General features: G+C 42.5%; 1 protein-coding gene across 1 annotated transcript; it reads left to right on the forward strand.

Annotated features, from left to right (window-relative positions):
- The first annotated feature begins 10,902 nt into the window (after positions 1-10,902).
- Positions 10,903-17,999, forward strand: LOC139461706 (cathepsin B-like). The gene is made up of 9 exons (XM_071243167.1): positions 10,903-11,007; positions 13,470-13,589; positions 14,402-14,626; positions 15,183-15,298; positions 15,457-15,541; positions 15,901-16,045; positions 16,452-16,565; positions 17,154-17,282; positions 17,689-17,999. The coding sequence occupies exons 2-9, from the start codon at positions 13,470-13,472 to the stop codon at positions 17,763-17,765; spliced, it is 1,011 nt and encodes a 336-aa protein (XP_071099268.1). The 5' UTR covers positions 10,903-11,007; the 3' UTR covers positions 17,766-17,999.
- The last annotated feature ends 1,957 nt before the right edge of the window (positions 18,000-19,956 follow it).

Here is a 19,956-nt window from a genome sequence, read left to right on the forward strand (position 1 = left end):
AAGAAACATGTCAGATTCTGTGGTGTTTGATTCCTACATGACCCTGCATCGTCCAGGTTGCAGAACCTGTAAACAACAGTTACTATTAACCATATTCCATGAAAGAGAAATCCTTTTACTCTAGGTTTCAGGGTGAAGGACATAACCAAATCGTATATCACCCCACCAACAAACCAACAATACTATAAATTTATCCGTTTTAAGAATCTTTTTTGGGGGTTTTTTTTCAAGTTTTGTTTAGACCATGCAACCCACTGGGTTTTTATAGTGGAAAGAACTGTGAATCATGTACACTGTACTACCAAACAGAAGGGAGATTTGACACTGTTATCACCAGGACTGTCACAAGGAAAAGGAAACCACGACTGCTTCATGAGACCATATTTATTGTCGATCAAATTTCAGTTTCCTCATGATTGTGTGGTTTGTGAGGTTATGGAAACAAATGGTTTTTCCAAGGCACAAGATTTGGACCCCATCTATAATAACTCTTTTTGTATATCCCGCCATGATATTGCTGGAATATTGCTAAAAGCGGTGTAAAACCATACTCACTCACTTTTTGCATACTATGAATTTACAGAGAAGTTAATGACTCCATGCCTGCATAAAGAGAGAAGCGGCTAGATGCCATGATCTGCCGGGTGTGGGTTTGAATCCCAGATTAACTCTTGTTTATTGTCTTTGCCCTGTCAGAACCAGGCGTGGTGCACTTGGGTTAGACCATGCAGAGAGATCAAGGTTACCACATGCGATCCTTGGGGTTTTCTGCTCACAAGATTCAAGAAGTGAAAGGTTTCAATTTGAATCAAAGTATTCACTCAGAAAAGAGCCGGATGTCACTCAATACTAATGTTACACGTTACACTACTTAAAGAACGTAGTAAAGCATCCATTGAGTGTTGTAAATTAATAGTTTGTTCATAAATATGCCAAAAATTAATAGATTGTTGACAGTGGCGAAAAAAATAATTGTTTTGTGGAAAATACCAAAACGTCACAAACATTTTGTCTCAATAGTGAAAATGCTGTGGTCGCACAGGCCCGTATGTGCGTTTCTCAGAGTGTATATATATATATATATATAAAATCATATTGATTCTAAACTCTGGTTTACAGCAAATACTCTGTATGTAGGCTGACCAATGGGTAGAGGGGTTGAGCCTTTGTCAGTAATTTAAAAAAAAGAAAAGTGGGAAAGAAGGCAATGTGTGTGTTTCAATTATTCAGCGGATATTGCACATACCAATTCATCATAAAAGCAACATATTTTATCACGCGTGTAATAATATTACATGACATTTAAAAGCACGATCTGCATATATGTTTTTTCTCTTCTTAATGTTCCGGTGGCCAAGCGGTAGCGAGTTGATGAATTATCAGCGAAATGTCACAAGATGTGAAAGTGTTCTCGCAGAGAGGTATTGTATTGACTAAAACGAAGTACCTAATTTCCCCGTTTTTTCACAAATGTATTCTATCTGTTTCCTGCTACTGAAATGTCCTGTTGACTTGCGATACCCAGTATCAGATTATAACAATATTAATATTTTACAAGTAATTATACACGGAAGCATTTAACTGAAGTTTACCTTGCAATGTAAAGCCGAATAACCAGTAAATGATAAACGACCAAGAGCTGTATACCAGTGCGAGACGTCAAACTTGTGGCTGTCTGTCCCAGCACAATATATCATTATTTAAGTTTGGTAATTGGTACGAAGTCTAATCAAAGCGAAAGTGCTTCCCCACCGCACTACTACAGAGTATATTTAGCTCGCATAAAATGTTAAAACCCTGCCCACGTTGGAGTGTTTGGCAACGAACACGCTGACAAAGCAGCCAAATCAGCACTAAAATTAGAAGTAAGCCTCAACCTACCAATATAAAAAAAAACGAAATTAAAAGTATCACAAAGGGGAAATCTTCCAAAAGTGGCAAAATATTTATCAGAAATCTGACAGCAAACTAAAACATCTGCTACAAAAGCCACTCAAAATAACAAAATTCATCTGATTCATAAAACCAAAAGAATTGACAGAGTAATAACTACAAACAGGCCACACTAAGTTAAACTCCCACCTGCACCAAATTAAAAAACACCAAACCGGTAAATGCCCCCACTGCATCTTAAAAGAAACTCCTGAACAAGTAGTACTATATTGCACACATTATTAACAACAAATTGCACTAGCAACGCTACCAAACCCCCTAAATGACTTACAAACTTTTAAAGCACAAGGCATCTATCTAATCAAAACAGGCCTACTTGGCCGCATCTTAAAAGGTACAACAAACAAGCTGTCTATAAACCCCAAAATTCTAAACCTATAAAAACACACAAACTCACAAAACTCCATTTAGTCCCCACCCCACACCTTTTGCATGGCATATTTTAAAATTCCAAATTCTTCAAATTAAGAAAGCAACCTCATAAAAGGCGACTAACGGGATCGGGTGGTCAGGCTCGCTGACTTGGTTGATGCATGTCATCGATCCCAATTGCGTGGATCGATGCTCATGATATTAATCACTGGATTGTCTGGTCCAGACTCGATTATTTACAGACCGCCGTCATATAGCTGGGATATTGCTGAGTGCGGCGTTAAACAACAAACCAACCAACCAACCCACCAACCAACCGTAAAAAGTCACCCTAGGTTGCCTCACCTTTTCGGACATACCCTTTTCGACCAATCACTAAATGGCCTGGCGGACCCGTGCGCAAAATACACATATGTCGGAAAGCGCACGTTAAATTCCCAATTTAAGTAAGTAAGTATGTTAGAACACCTCGGTATATGTGATGGTACGCACGGAGTTGTGACGAATAGATAATTCCTCTCAAATAACAGCCCCTACCAGTCAACTTGACATTGAGGAGAGCGGAAGGTCCGGGGTTCGATCCCCGGCCGCGTCATACCAAAAGACGTTAAAAGATGGTACTTGTTGTTACCCTGTCTGGCGCTCGGCATTAAGGGGATAAAACAAGGACTGGTCGGCTCGGAGTCAGTATACTGTGTCTGAGTGGGGTATTCATGTTAAACTGCGGCATGGTATCTCAGTGAGCTAGCACTATAAATCGGCATCAGTCCGGACTAGTACAAGCAGCCACAATCTTGGACGCGAGGTTAAACCCAATTTCACCTCACCTCACCTTGACATTGAGATACACCGTCCCACATGGCATGCAGGTGTCCACTCTCTCAGCTCGACGCTCACATATCCCGATCCACGACACATGCAGGCTTTGCATAGAACTTTGCACATAGACCAGGCAACTGCTAAACTGATGGCTTATGCTTTTCAGGAACTGAAAACTTTCAGTTTGCGGGTTGCCTGTAAGAAATTTAAACGGTATTTGTGTTTTGTGCAAAAGGTATCAGTATTTTTTAAGAAATGTAAGATCACTTATGTCAAAAGAATGGACTGTTTCGATATGTTTGCTGTGTTCAAACCATTTTTGTATCATAATTCTACTGATGCAAGCCTATACTTGCGGTTGATTTCGATTTCGATTACTCGGTAATGTTTGAGAGAACGGTTAGTCGGTAATGTTTGAGAGAACGGTTGCTCGGTAATGTTTGAGAGAACGGTTAGTCGGTAATGTTTGAGAGAACGGTTAGTCGGTAATGTTTGAGAGAACGGTTGCTCGGTAATGTTTGAGAGAACGGTTGCTCGGTAATGTTTGAGAGAACGGTTAGTCGGTAATGTTTGAGAGAACGGTTAGTCGGTAATGTTTGAGAGAACGGTTGCTCGGTAATGTTTGAGAGAACGGTTAGTCGGTAATGTTTGAGAGAACGGTTAGTCGGTAATGTTTGAGAGAACGGTTAGTCGGTAATGTTTGAGAGAACGGTTAGTCGGTAATGTTTGAGAGAACGGTTGCTCGGTAATGTTTGAGAGAACGGTTAGTCGGTAATGTTTGAGAGAACGGTTAGTCGGTAATGTTTGAGAGAACGGTTAGTCGGTAATGTTTGAGAGAACGGTTGCTCGGTAATGTTTGAGAGAACGGTTAGTCGGTAATGTTTGAGAGAACGGTTAGTCGGTAATGTTTGAGAGAACGGTTGCTCGGTAATGTTTGAGAGAACGGTTGCTCGGTAATGTTTGAGAGAACGGTTAGTCGGTAATGTTTGAGAGAACGGTTAGTCGGTAATGTTTGAGAGAACGGTTGCTCGGTAATGTTTGAGAGAACGGTTGCTCGGTAATGTTTGAGAGAACGGTTAGTCGGTAATGTTTGAGAGAACGGTTAGTCGGTAATGTTTGAGAGAACGGTTGCTCGGTAATGTTTGAGAGAACGGTTACTCGGTAATGTTTGAGAGAACGGTTAGTCGGTAATGTTTGAGAGAACGGTTAGTCGGTAATGTTTGAGAGAACGGTTAGTCGGTTATGTTTGAGAGAACGGTTAGTCGGTAATGTTTGAGAGAACGGTTAGTCGGTAATGTTTGAGAGAACGGTTAGTCGGTAATGTTTGAGAGAACGGTTAGTCGGTAATGTTTGAGAGAACGGTTGCTCGGTAATGTTTGAGAGAACCGTAACTCGATATTTTTTTTAGAGAAGCCAATGTCTTTTCTAATTTCCATGTGAAATATGTAAGCGAGACACGGCAACCCCCATGTTGTAAGGCGCATTGTTAACGGCAACCTGTGCTACAAGTCACTTACAACACACCCACCAACTCGATGTTTGGGCAGTAAGAGCACGGTTTGGCTTGGCATTTGACTGACAGACAAAAGGATCACCTCGGGGCTCCGCCCCTCGGTCCTTTTGTCTGTCAATCCAATGCCAAACTGGCACTAGTGCACACACGGTTTGATTTTATGTTATAGTTACAACACACCAAGACGAGTTGTTTGGGCAGTAAGAGCACGGTTTGGCTTGGCATTGGATTGACAGACAAAAGGACCGAGGGGCGGAGCCCCGAGGTGATCCTTTTGTCTGTCAGTCAAATGCCAAGCCAAACCGTGCTCTTACTGCCCAAACATCGAGTTGGTGGGTGTGTTGTAAGTGACTTGTAGCACAGGTTGCCGTTAACAATGCGCCTTACAACATGGGGGTTGCCGTGTCTCGCTTACATATTTCACATGGAAATTAGAAAAGACATTGGCTTCTCTAAAAAAAATATCGAGTTACGGTTCTCTCAAACATTACCGAGCAACCGTTCTCTCAAACATTACCGACTAACCGTTCTCTCAAACATTACCGACTAACCGTTCTCTCAAACATTACCGACTAACCGTTCTCTCAAACATTACCGACTAACCGTTCTCTCAAACATAACCGACTAACCGTTCTCTCAAACATTACCGACTAACCGTTCTCTCAAACATTACCGACTAACCGTTCTCTCAAACATTACCGAGTAACCGTTCTCTCAAACATTACCGAGCAACCGTTCTCTCAAACATTACCGACTAACCGTTCTCTCAAACATTACCGACTAACCGTTCTCTCAAACATTACCGAGCAACCGTTCTCTCAAACATTACCGAGCAACCGTTCTCTCAAACATTACCGACTAACCGTTCTCTCAAACATTACCGACTAACCGTTCTCTCAAACATTACCGAGCAACCGTTCTCTCAAACATTACCGAGCAACCGTTCTCTCAAACATTACCGACTAACCGTTCTCTCAAACATTACCGACTAACCGTTCTCTCAAACATTACCGAGCAACCGTTCTCTCAAACATTACCGACTAACCGTTCTCTCAAACATTACCGACTAACCGTTCTCTCAAACATTACCGACTAACCGTTCTCTCAAACATTACCGAGCAACCGTTCTCTCAAACATTACCGAGCAACCGTTCTCTCAAACATTACCGACTAACCGTTCTCTCAAACATTACCGACTAACCGTTCTCTCAAACATTACCGACTAACCGTTCTCTCAAACATTACCGAGCAACCGTTCTCTCAAACATTACCGACTAACCGTTCTCTCAAACATTACCGACTAACCGTTCTCTCAAACATTACCGAGCAACCGTTCTCTCAAACATTACCGAGCAACCGTTCTCTCAAACATTACCGACTAACCGTTCTCTCAAACATTACCGACTAACCGTTCTCTCAAACATTACCGACTAACCGTTCTCTCAAACATTACCGACTAACCGTTCTCTCAAACATTACCGAGTAATCGAAATCGAAATCAACCGCAAGTATAGGCTTGCATCAGTAGAATTATGATACAAAAATGGTTTGAATACAGCAAACATATCGAAACAGTCCATTCTTTTGACATAAGTGATCTTACATTTCTTAAAAAATACTGATACCTTTTGCACAAAACACAAATACCGTTTAAATTTCTTACAGGCAACCCGCAAACTGAAAGTTTTCAGTTCCTGAAAAGCATAAGCCATCAGTTTAGCAGTTGCCTGGTCTATGTGCAAAGTTCTATGCAAAGCCTGCATGTGTCGTGGATCGGGATATGTGAGCGTCGAGCTGAGAGAGTGGACACCTGCATGCCATGTGGGACGGTGTATCTCAATGTCAAGGTGAGGTGAGGTGAAATTGGGTTTAACCTCGCGTCCAAGATTGTGGCTGCTTGTACTAGTCCGGACTGATGCCGATTTATAGTGCTAGCTCACTGAGATACCATGCCGCAGTTTAACATGAATACCCCACTCAGACACAGTATACTGACTCCGAGCCGACCAGTCCTTGTTTTATCCCCTTAATGCCGAGCGCCAGACAGGGTAACAACAAGTACCATCTTTTAACGTCTTTTGGTATGACGCGGCCGGGGATCGAACCCCGGACCTTCCGCTCTCCTCAATGTCAAGTTGACTGGTAGGGGCTGTTATTTGAGAGGAATTATCTATTCGTCACAACTCCGTGCGTACCATCACATATACCGAGGTGTTCTAACATACTTACTTACTTAAATTGGGAATTTAACGTGCGCTTTCCGACATATGTGTATTTTGCGCACGGGTCCGCCAGGCCATTTAGTGATTGGTCGAAAAGGGTATGTCCGAAAAGGTGAGGCAACCTAGGGTGACTTTTTACGGTTGGTTGGTGGGTTGGTTGGGGGTGGTGTTGGTAGTAGTGGTTTGTATGCTTGCAGTGTGGGTTTTTTGGTTTGGATTTTGGCCGTATTTATGTCTATATGTTTGTTGGCCTGTTGGATGAGTGATAGTCTGTGGGGGCATTTTTGGAGAGTGATGAGTGTTTTATGGATTTGCAATGGATGCACCAGGGTGTGCATATGCCTGGGCAGTCCGTTTGGGCACAGTTTTTGCATTTAGTTTTTTTGGAAGTACATTGATTAGCGGTGTGATTATATTGTAGGCAATTAGAACGTTGCTTTACTTGTTTGATGTATGGTTTGACCTCTAAGTTATGGTTAGCGCCGAGAGTGATATGTTTGGGGGCTTCAGGGTGTTTAGTTGTTTTTTTGAAGTTTATTATTACAATAGGTGTGGGGGTGGTTTTCCCGTTTCTGTTTGATTTAATCCTGCGGAGGCTAGTTATTGTGGTGTGTTGTAACTATAACATAAAATCAAACCGTGTGTGCACTAGTGCCAGTTGCAGTTTGTACTCCAAGCGAGCAACACCTCTCCAAGCCTCTCCAAGCCTCCTCAAGCCAACGCACAGCACCGCTGATAGCAAGCCCAGGGAGAACTTCAAAGGTAATTATATAACCACTCACCCATCCATTCACAACAACCTACACCTCCTAAACAACGCTCACACCCAAGCCCAAACCTAAAACTACACTCACAAAGCCCACCTAACCAATGACAAACACTTCAAATTAAAACACAAGCCCTCTAATTAATCTCTTAAAGCTTAAAACAACTCACAAACCCTAAACAACCAAAAAACTCCCAAACGCTACTCACCCCTTCCAAAACACTCCATCCACAACCCCACAAATACCACAACTCACACACATATTCTATACACCCAATCCCAGCATGGCAGACCAAAGACAAATCGAGATAAGCGAAATCTCTGACATTACATCACCTACACCTGCGGAGGCGCACAACACCTCCGACAGGGCAACACCCTCACTCATCCCCACAGGCTACGGCGATCAAGACCCTCAAGCCTCCTACATGGAATCTCAACCCAGCACCCCACCTCCCCAAGCATGTAACTAAAAAAAACTAGACGCATCGGCATCACCTACCTCACACACCCTCTCACCCGCAGCCCTCATCACCACGTGGGCCCTCTACTTTTTTTCGGCCACCCCCTCAGTACAACTAGCTCCAACACTAACCATAAATAAAATAGGCATGTGGCTAAGGCAACAAAAAATCAACTACTTAAACATCAAACGTAGCTTCAAAGGATATCAGATAATCTTCCCAAATCAGGAATCCTACATAGCAGCAACTAAAATTAAACAAATATTCCAATTCACCGTAAATAGCTCTAAACCTAACTGGCAAATATACACCAGGGGAGTTATTAGAGTGCACCCAAGGGAAACCGACGAGGACCTCGATATATACGCCCAAGAAGCAAACACTATCCAAACCCAACCACAAATAACTAGCCTCCGCAGGATTAAATCAAACAGAAACGGGAAAACCACCCCCACACCTATTGTAATAATAAACTTCAAAAAAACAACTAAACACCCTGAAGCCCCCAAACATATCACTCTCGGCGCTAACCATAACTTAGAGGTCAAACCATACATCAAACAAGTAAAGCAACGTTCTAATTGCCTACAATATAATCACACCGCTAATCAATGTACTTCCAAAAAAACTAAATGCAAAAACTGTGCCCAAACGGACTGCCCAGGCATATGCACACCCTGGTGCATCCATTGCAAATCCATAAAACACTCATCACTCTCCAAAAATGCCCCCACAGACTATCACTCATCCAACAGGCCAACAAACATATAGACATAAACACGGCCAAAATCCAAACCAAAAAACCCACACTGCAAGCATACAAACCACTACTACCAACACCACCCCCAAACAACAACACTCACGCACGCACAACAGTATATCCAGGCTCCGCATGGGACCAAAATCGGCAAGACGCAAACATCACAAACGAAACAAACATCCCATACATCCCACAAACCCACACACCCACCCTCCCCGCCTCTCTCCCCACAATTACATCTACACCCGCATGCAAAACCCAACTCACAACGACCACCACACAACCAGCACCAACACAAGCCATCACAGCCACAAGGGCAACAACACCCCAAAACCTACAGGCACCCCCCGAACATCCAGTCAACAGGGAAACTACAGAAACCACTCAGACTCTCACACCCAAACCCAGCATGCAACCCACCACCGAAGAGAGTGACCAAACTAAAGATAATTTAACAGAAGAGGACGAGTACACATCCTCAGAGGAAATATACGATCTAACCTTACTTAAAACTTAAAAGGCACACCACAGGCAACTGCCCCCACTGCAAACAACCCGAAACCACAGAACACGCACTCATCCACTGCACACACTACAAAACACACAGAACCACACTACAAACCACCCTCAATCTAAATAAGGTTCCTACTCTAGATGAAATACTAAACCCTCAAAATAAACTAGAAAACTTCAAGGCCCTAGACGTATTCCTAATCAAAACAGACCTAATTAAGCGCATCTAAAAACTAATTAATCTACAAATCCAAAATCCAATAAACATACAAACACCCACCTCACCCGGCTCCCTTAGTTCCCTCCTCCACCCACCTCGGCATTTATTCCAAATTTAAAAATTCCAAAAATTCAATATCATTAAGTAACCCCTAAAAGCCCCCTCTTGGGTTGCACACACCACTTTCACTTTCACCCACTAAATGGTCTGGCCAGGCCCGTGTGCGAAATACGCTACAGTCGGAAAGCGCCCGTTAAATCTTCTATATCAGTCAGTCAGCACTAGTGCAAATATCACATCACGAGAACCAGTGAATTGTTTACGTCATCCGGACGACATTGTTGACGTCATTCGAATCTTATTGTGACGTAAGGTCGGAATCACGTCACACTAGATACCTTGATAACATATAGGGTATATTGATTGGAGTTACCGTTTTTCAACGTTAGAGTTACCGTGTCTCGCTTACATATTTCATATGGAGATTAGAAAAAAACATGGGCCGTTAAAAACACACTCACGTCAACATCTTATAGAATGAGATATGACGTACTGTTAAGCTGAGGGCCAAGTTGAAAACATGTTATTAAGAGCTCTAAAATAACAGGGAAAACATACTACGCCATCTTTAGTGTGTCCGCCATTTTGGAGTACGGTAACTGCAGTTACCTTTCACACTGGTCCTCGTGTGAATTAAAGGACCTCCATGACGTCATCATCTTATGGAATGAGATATGACGTACTGTTTGGCTGAGTGCCAAGTTGAAAACATTACCGTATTCGACGTAATAAGCGCCCAGGGCGCTCTCAAAATTAGAAATAGGGGGCTCTTTTTAGAATATCATTTTGGTGAAAAACAACAGATTTGAAAGATAAATTTCGTGGTTTATGCTGACAGCCTAAAATGTTTATATAAGACATATATATTTTTCCAGAATTTAATTGTAAGGGTGGCAACGTAATATAACACACGAGTGCGTATTATACGCGAATAAATAAGTCTTGTGTACATTGATCAATCCGAAGGGGTGCTAATTGGGAATGTTCACTACTCAATATATTAGCAAATATCGCCGTGGGCGCTTTTTAGAGCGGGGCGCTAATTACGTCGAATACGGTATTAAGAGATCTGAAATAGCAGGAAAAGAGGACTAAAAAAACGATGTGTTTAAAGAGCATATGTTCACTTGTATCGTTTCAGTGTTTTTGGGCAGCCTGTCACTCATCACGTGTGTGAGCATGTGACGTCGAGCTCGCCCCAGCGCTCATAATAACTCAAGGTCAATCGACCAATCAAAACATACCACATGACAGTCATATGACACACAAGTGTGACCCATTTTCCTTGTATATAAAGATCCGCTATCTCAGGGCTGAAGATCAGAAGTGAAGATCAGATTGAAAGGTCGTGTGAAGTTTATTTAACATATTAAGAATTTAACACATATTGGTGCACATTTCGTTGTACAAACACGCTTGCCAGTTACTAAATAACTCTTATAGCTTAGTTTTACTTCCGCCTTTTGCTTACTACGTATGTATCAACATTTAGGAATGTTTCCGTTCTTTTTACGCTGCACTCAGCAATATTCCAGCTATATGATGGTGATCTGTTAATAATCGGGTCCCGGCCAGACAATCCAGTGATTTACAACATGAGCATCGATCCACGTATTTGGCTGACCACTCGATCCATTTTGTTGCATCTACAGCAGGCTGCCGTGACATATATTTCACCTGGAATCCCCGCGGTTGTTTAAGTGTTACATAACACATCGCTAGATAACAGTCGATACCGCTGCCCGTCTCAAGATTCGCTGTGAGGAAATGCCGATTAAGTAATCAGTGCTTTGTTTCCGATTGGGCATTTATATGAAACGCGTCTCGCGTATATGCTAATATCACATTGTGACAAGGGTGTCTTTCTGTAAAAACGATATAGCGAATAAACATTGATCTTATTATTTAAGTGTTAAATCGAATATTTTCTGGGAATATATTTTCAAATGAGTCGGGCCGTTTCTCCCTAACAAAATATTATCATTATATCATGTGGTCGTTTTAGGATCCGATTCTTGACAAAAGCTGATATTGTATATGTGGTTTGTTTATTATTAATTAACTATTGCCAAGAGAAAAGGAAAATATATCTCATAGTAAAAGAATCTTCTCAATTTTGACAAAAATTAAGAAAACAATAGTAAACAATGTTTTGGATCCGCACCTGTTTAACATTAAACACTTGCTTCACGTCTTAGAGTCCATACTGTTCTAAGATTACAAGAAACAGTGTAAATCTATACTAATTGACTGAGTCTTTCAATAGTAAGAAGAAATGTCTTCAGATTTGATTAGTAATGTTGGAGTACACAGTGTTGTCTTCAGCTGGTTGTGGAGTGTATTATCTCAGTGATGGTGTGGTACAGTCTTTGGCCTCAATAGGCTGTCAGATAGACAGGTTATGCAGGACATGTATTATCATGGATAATGTGGGACTATATCACAAGACAGACACTATCTACATGATGCAAACCGTAACATATGACCAACCTCCATCAATGACCGATTTTAGGGTCTGGTATTAAACTCGGACACTTTAGGGTAAAGTGGTGTCCGGGTTTAAACTCATCAACACACACCCCGTGGAGTCTCTTGTGGGGATGTCATGGAGTCTCCTGTGGGGATGCCATGGAGTTACTTGTGGGGATGTCATGGAGTCTCCTGTGGGGATGACATGGAGTCTCCTGTGGGGATGCCATAAAGTCTCCTGTGGGGATGCCATGGAGTCACCTGTGGGGATGCCATAAAGTCTCCTGTGGGGATGCCATGGAGTCTCCTGTGGGGATGCCATGGATTTACTTGTGGGGATGTCATGGAGTCTCCTGTGGGGATGCTATAGAGTCTCCCGTGGGGATGCCATGGAGTCTCCTGTGGGGATGCCATGGAGTTACTTGTGGGGATGCCATAGAGTCTCCTGTGGGGATGCCTTTAAGTCTCCTGTGGGGATGCCATGGAGTCTCCTGTGGGGATGCCATGGAGTCTCCTGTGGGGGTGCCATGGAGTCTCCTGTGGGGATACCATTGAGTCTCCTGTGGGGATGCCTTTAAGTCTCCTGTGGGGATGCCATGGAGTCTCCTGTGGGGATGCCATGGGGTCACAACAAAAACATCTCAAGCAGTTTCTTCACAACAAACACATCTCAAGCAGTTTCTTCACAACAAACACATCTCAAGCAGTTTCCTAAAAACACACACATCTCAATCAATTCCCTTAAGGTACAAACACGAGATAACTTTCCCACCGGATTGAGATAATCAATTTCCTCACAACAAACACACATCTCATAATAAATACTTGTCAGACCCTTAACAAAGAAACTGTTACAGTTGAACTGAAACAGAAGTTTTGAACACCAAAGGTAAGAAATAAAATCTACTCTGTATCCTGGATTTGGATATTGTTTTATTTTGGAAAGCAAGACATCTTCCAGACGAAGATACTGCCTCCGTAGCGAGTGGATAGAGCGACTGCCCGGAGATCGGAAGGTCGGTGGTTCGATCTCCGGTCTCGTCATGCCAACAACCATTAAAAGATGGTACTTGTTAGAGTTGTTGTTACCATGCCTTGTGCTCAGCGGGGGATAAAACAAGGACTTTTCGTCTCAGTCACTATACTGTGTGGGGTATCCATGTAAAACTGCGCCATGGTAACCCGGTGGGTAAGCACTCTAAACACGACATTAGTCTGGACTGGTACAAACATTTCCGCCCCCGTACACATGTTAAACGCCAATTTCACCCCACCTCTAGTCAAAGCTGAGTTGACTGACACCATCCTTGATAATGTGAACTATCCTGTATGTTTCAGATGAAGGTTTTCCTGGTTGTGTGTTGTTTGGCTGTGGCTGCCATGGCGGCACCTGAATACTATCAGATGAACACAGAGGTTATGATTGAAAGAATCAACTCTATGCAGAGGACATGGAAGGTCGGTTTTTAATGGTGCAGCTGGCCTTTAATTTCAGACACTATCTCGATACATCAGGGCCGAGTTTCACAAAGCGATCTTTACGCTTAAATGATCGTAACTCCCAATACCCTAACATATACTTATAATAGTCGTAGCACTAAGATAGCTTTGTGGAACGGGCCCAGAATACCATCACAAAGGCCACGGACAAGTGAAATATTGGCAATGAACTGGTTCTGGTGTGGTTGACAGTTCGGAGTCCATCACAAAACAATAACAGGGAAGCCCGATTGATTCCAAACAGCTGGCGTGTAGGGCAAGGGCGGCCTTTCGGGATCACGCTTATTCCTATTGAAATAAGAATAACAAATCTGCATTTTATATCGTCATGTATCAAGATACAGGTCAATATGTCTATCATATGTTCTCTGGTATCTTGTATCAGACCGAAGGCCACTGTTTGTGGCGCATCGGAGTTTCAGTGTATTGTTTTACCCTTAGCTGACATCTGAGAATCACGTCATCGCATCCCAATTGCGTGGATCGATGCTAATGATGTCAATGTGATGTCAATCACTGGATTGTCTGGTCCAGACTCGATTATTTACACACCGCCGTCATATAGCTGGAATTTTGCTGAGTGTGGCGTTAAACAACAACCATACCAAACCAAGGTGGGATCCTTTATGAAAAAAAACATTTACTTGAATATGAGTGAACTGATACCATGCAGTTTTATCTTATAACATGCTAGTATTCTCAGTTTAACAAGGGATAGTGGGCCATCTCAGCTATTTCAGTGCAGCTTGAATTGACTTTATATATTTCAGGCTGGTAGAAACTTCCATCCCTCCCTGCCCCAGTCCTACTTCAAGCGTCTGTTGGGCGTGTACGACATCAATGGTGAGAGTCAGAGACTGAACGATATGCTGCCCAAAAAGACACACGACCTGTCCGTGATCAGCCTGCCAGAGAACTTTGACGCTCGTACCCAGTGGGCCAACTGCCCATCCCTGAAGGAAGTCCGTGATCAGTCCAACTGTGGGTCTTGCTGGGTAAGACTTTGTAATAGCTCACTGTAGCAATTGTCTGAACTGTTGGTCAAACTTGCTGGGTAATACATCTGTGGTGTGGTAAAAGATCAACATGCACCATTTCTGGGAAACATATTTTCCTCAAGTATAGCCAGGCAAGTGAAATAAAGAATGTTGGTTTTGAAAGATAAAGTCAAGAATTGTTTCCATTACCATGATGACCTTCCAAACACCAAAGGCTGTTTACTTTTGCCTCATTATGAAAATTTTGTTGATGGATCCAAATACCCATAGTTATAACTAAACCCCTAAGATTGAGGTCTATATGATCAGTGTTATGGTCATTGTTCTCGCATGAGCTATATACTTAAGGCAGATGTGAGGTGTTTTTGGAAACCTGCAGTATGTAAATTCAAGAGATACGAATGTGAATAGTTTCCCCTCATGTTCATCTATCAGCTAGATGTTATAAGTGGTATCTATACGAATTCCTACCAAGGCAGGATGGCATAACCTGTTGTCATCTTTGTTATAACGATTTCCTTTTGGCTACAATTTTAATTTACCCATGATGCAGGCTTTTGGTGCTGTAGAGGCAATGACCGACAGAATCTGTATCCTGTCTAAAGGAGCTAAGAATTTCCACATCTCAGCAGAGAACCTGCTGACCTGCTGCAAGACATGTGGAATGGGGTAGGTACCAGGAGCTGCGGCCAAATTTCAACACTTTTATCAAAATATACATCTCCTTTCTTGATTTTTGTCAGTTTCCAAGGACTGATAAGAGTCATTTGTCTGGATTGAAGGTGTAGGTCGCCTTGACCAATAGGAATGTCATCATTTGTTGATAGATGTGACGGTGGTTTCCCAACAGAAGCATGGAAGTACTATGAGGAAGAAGGCATCGTCACTGGCTGTCAGTTCGATTCCAAGGAGGTCAGTGAAGCTTCAAAGCATTTTCTCAATTGAACTTAAGTTCTTCTTAGCAATTTTCATGAACTGATGTACATTCAATCAATGAGAATATCGTAGCCTTGAAGAGTGTTGTGAACAAAAATGTGACTACCGTGAAAACATTCTTGCTGCAATAAAATCGTCATAATATCTCTGGAATGTCTGTAAGATTTATGACTGAATGGGTGTGTGTGTGTGTGTGTGTGCGTGCGTGCGTGCGTGCGTGCGTGCGTGCGTGCGTGCGTGTGCGTGTGTATGTATGTGAGTGTGTTTGTGTGTGTGATGTAAATAAACATCTCTGTACTTTGCAAAGAGTGATCAGTAACATTGCTGTGTGTCAGGGATGCCAACCCTACCTGCTGGCCAAGTGCGACCACCATGTTCCCGGCAAGTACAAGCCTTGCACCGGAGACTCCAAGACCCCGAAGTGTGAGAAGAAGTGTGAGGCGGGCTACAATATCACCTTTGAAAATGACAAACACTATGGTAAGTTATTATTTAAAAAACAAAACAATACAGAAATTAATAATTGGTGTAGTGGTGAAGTTACACTGTGTGGACCTGGGTTGGTCCTAAGATTTTTACTTGTAAGGATTCACCGAATTTTGATTGGGTTGTCAGGTGACTTTGATTGCGTGTCATCGGCAATGGTTTGACTGGCCCAGACTCAATTATTTACAGGCCACCATGATAAAGCCTTCGTAAGTTGGAATATGGCTGACAGCAGCATAAAACAAAAACAAACAAACAAGTCATGTAGGGACAGTGTCCTTTGTTGCAGTCAATGTTGACACCTGAACTGTTCTTCAAATAGGTAAAAATCCCTCATGGTTAATTCATTGTGTCATCAGAAAATGTGAGAAAATGCTCAGTGGTTGTCTCCCTTCTGCAGGGTCCCGATCCTACTCTGTGCGTGGCGTGGACCAGATCATGGCAGAGATCTACAAGAACGGACCAGTGGAAGCAGCCTTCACTGTGTACAGCGACTTCCCCACATACAAATCTGGTGGGTGGATATACCAATTCATCATATAGATCCATCATTTCATAACATGGAATTGTAGCTGACTTAGGTTTGAGCCATGTTGTGGGCTTGATGATGTGTGGTTGCCTGGTGGTGGTATGGTTGCCAGGTGGTGGTGTGGTTGCCAGGTGGTGGTGTTGTTGCCAGGTGGTTGTGTGGTTGCCAGGTGGTGGTGTGGTTGCCAGGTGGTGGTGTTGTTGCCAGGTAGTGGTGTGGTTGCCAAGTGGTGGTGTGGTTGCCAAGTGGTGGTGTGGTTGCCTGGTGGTGGTATGGTTGCCTGGTGGTGGTGTGGTTGCCTGGTGGTGGTATGGTTGCCAAGTGATGGTGTGGTTGCTTGATGGTGGTGTGGTTGCCTGATAGTCATTCATCTGGTGGTGGAATGAGGGACTTGTCAGTAGTGTTGTGCACCAGTAGATCGTGGAGTGAGCTGTGTAATAATTCCTTATATTTAGATATTATGTGTTGTGACCTCTGCCATGATACAATTTGGTCTCCCTCAAGACCTTGTCACTCTGCCCCTATCCTGCTGCAGCATGGACTCCCTTGTGATCATGTTACTCTGTGATGCAGGCGTGTACAGCCACACCTCCGGCCAGGCTCTTGGAGGACATGCTGTGAAGATCCTTGGCTGGGGCGCCGAGAGCGGAGAACAGTACTGGCTGGTAGCCAACTCCTGGAACGCCGACTGGGGCATGGGAGGTAGTGTACATTCTATGTGTTTCAGTAATAATGAAGTGGACATAACTTGCTGTTATTGCACTGCACCACCTGTGTCCACCCCCTCACGAGCACACAGTCAACAATGTCCGGTCATAACTCGCTGTTATTGCACTGCACCACCTGTGTCCACCCCCTCACGAGCACACAGTCAACAATGTCCGGTCATAACTCGCTGTTATTGCACTGCACCACCTGTGTCCACCCCCTCACGAGCACACAGTCAACAATGTCCGGTCATAACTCGCTGTTATTGCACTGCACCACCTGTGTCCACCCCCTCACGAGCACACAGTCAACAATGGCTGATCTGAACTTGTTGTTATTGCATGCAACTTGAGACGTACTGTCTGTTTAATAATAACAATAATATTTTTTTCTGTTCCAGGATTCTTTAAGATCAAGAGAGGCAATGACGAATGCGGCATCGAGTCACAGATTGTCGCTGGAGACCCCAAACTGTAAATTCAAACCTGTATTCTGCATTACATTAACCCTTTGGCCTTACATCTTAACATATCTTGATGCCGTTTCATTGTTATTCAACGACTAACATACTTCCATCAAAACTGTATACAGAGCTTGTCTTTCTTATTTGTATACTGTCCAGTTGACACCCTTTTTATTTTGAGTTTCTATTTTGATGTTCAATTTACATGAACCATACATTTAAATGTAATAAAAAATATTTTAATAATGTGTTGATATTTGTCTTGCATGACTATATAGTAAATCCTCTTAGATCAGGACATGTTTTGAAGAAACCACGCCTACAATTATACACATATTAAGATCTACATAACTCCATAGCAGTGATTTCGTGAATCAAGAATGGTTTTCATCCAGGAGATTCCACTGGGAACTGTATGTCCCAGGATCCCGATACACAAAGAGATCTTAGCGCTACGCCTGGAATAATTATGTCATAGTCTACACACTGAGGAGTGACAGATACCGGAAGGCGGAAAGCCATCATATCATGTGAGGTTCTATTTTGTTTGGCTTCAACAGGTGCCACACATAATGTTGCGTAAGCTTACACAGACCTAATATCCAGATAAATAGAGGTTATCACGCGAGTGTGTTTGGGGATGATAAATATCCTGCATTGGGAATAAACATTGTATTTAGCGAGCCTTGGCGAGCTAAATACATAGTGTTTATTCCTAATACAGGATATTTACCATCCCCAAACACACAAGCGTGATAACCTCTTTATCACATAATGTCATTCTTTAATTCTGTGCTTTAAAATCGCCTTCCCTCTCTCACAAACATTACCGAAATATTGCGAGTATTCCTGGAATGCGCGCATTAATATTTATTCTACCATGAATTTGGAATTTACTCGATTCTGATTGGTCAATCAGAGGCTATTAAATCACAATAAATCCCCTCTGATTGAAACAGCTGGTTTGACGGCCGCATCACCGCGGAAGCTAATATTCATATAATAGTACTATTTTCAGTCATTGTCGGTAGGCATATTTGAATAACTATATCTACAATTACCGGTTACAAAATGCACAGATGCGGTTACTACAATATTCAAAGGATGTGTGACAATACATTTCGTGCAGAAAAACACGACAGAAATCAACAAAGGGAATGTATTTACGTTTTGGAGACAACAGAGAGCTTGAAATTTTGGCGCTTTTCTATATACGACTGTGACGTCATATCTTTGCGTCACAATGAGCGATATGACGTCATAATGTTGACGTGCGATGTAGAGCGAAAGCCTTGCAAAGCTTGCTTTGTTTTCTTTAGGGATGCCCACCTCATGTTAGCTTACCAAGTTGCCGTGCTTATATGCTTTCAATGCCTGTCATATGTTCTAGTGAAGTATTACGGTGTAAACAAACTGCTTGAGTATATACAACACCATATTTTGTTCGGTGATTCTGTAATGCAGATCGATAACCCACTCAAAACAAAGAATTCAACCCTTGCCGCTTCACTCAGTATATTTGCTAACACCAAAGAGTTTGCATTTCTTTTAGTCATGGTAGAATGGAGATAAACATACTGTGTTTTCAATGTAGAGCTAAGTTACCTGTAGATTTAACCCCGCTAAATTTAACATTTGAAACCTCACGCTGCGCGTTCGGTTCCAAATTTAACATTTGAAACCTCACGCTGCGCGTTCGGTTCCAAATTCAATTTAGCGGGGTTAAATCTACAGGTAACCTAGCTCTACATTGAAAACACAGTATGTTTATCTCCTAATTATGTCACAGGGTAAGTGATGTGACAGTGACAGTAGCCAATATAGTTCCAACTGAAATCTGTTTCTTATACAGTGGCGAAGCAACATATACGCAAAACAACAGTTGTTTTTAATTGTCTATCGCGGCAATCCATCAGTCTGTCCAGTAGAGTAACCACCCTTTGTCAAAGGGAAGCTACTCTAACCCTAGTCCATGAAACGTCCCGGCCACGGTCAGACGTTGTTGACAGTTGGTCTGTTCTGTCATAACGTTAAGAAGTGTAGTCAGATGTACACACAGCGACAAAACGAAACAAAGGTAACGATTCAAACATATTTCGGCCACATCCAACTATTTTTATTTGTGGAGAAGGTTTCAAGCCGTAGTCAGATGTACACACAGCGACAAAACGAAACAAAGGTAACGATTCAAACATATTTCGGCCA

The sequence above is a fragment of the Haliotis cracherodii genome, unplaced genomic scaffold (assembly GCF_022045235.1).
Source record: "Haliotis cracherodii isolate W230 unplaced genomic scaffold, xgHalCrac1.p SCAF_1, whole genome shotgun sequence".
NCBI classification, from domain to species: domain Eukaryota; kingdom Metazoa; phylum Mollusca; class Gastropoda; order Lepetellida; family Haliotidae; genus Haliotis; species Haliotis cracherodii.

Coding starts and splice junctions, on each gene's coding strand:
- LOC139461706 (XM_071243167.1), top strand. CDS start 13,470: ATGAAGGTTTTCCTGGTTGTGTGTTGTTTGGCTGTGGCTGCCATGGCG. Junction 13,590..14,401: donor CTATGCAGAGGACATGGAAG/GTCGGTTTTTAA, acceptor TATATATTTCAG/GCTGGTAGAAACTTCCATCC. Junction 16,566..17,153: donor CTTCCCCACATACAAATCTG/GTGGGTGGATAT, acceptor TCTGTGATGCAG/GCGTGTACAGCCACACCTCC.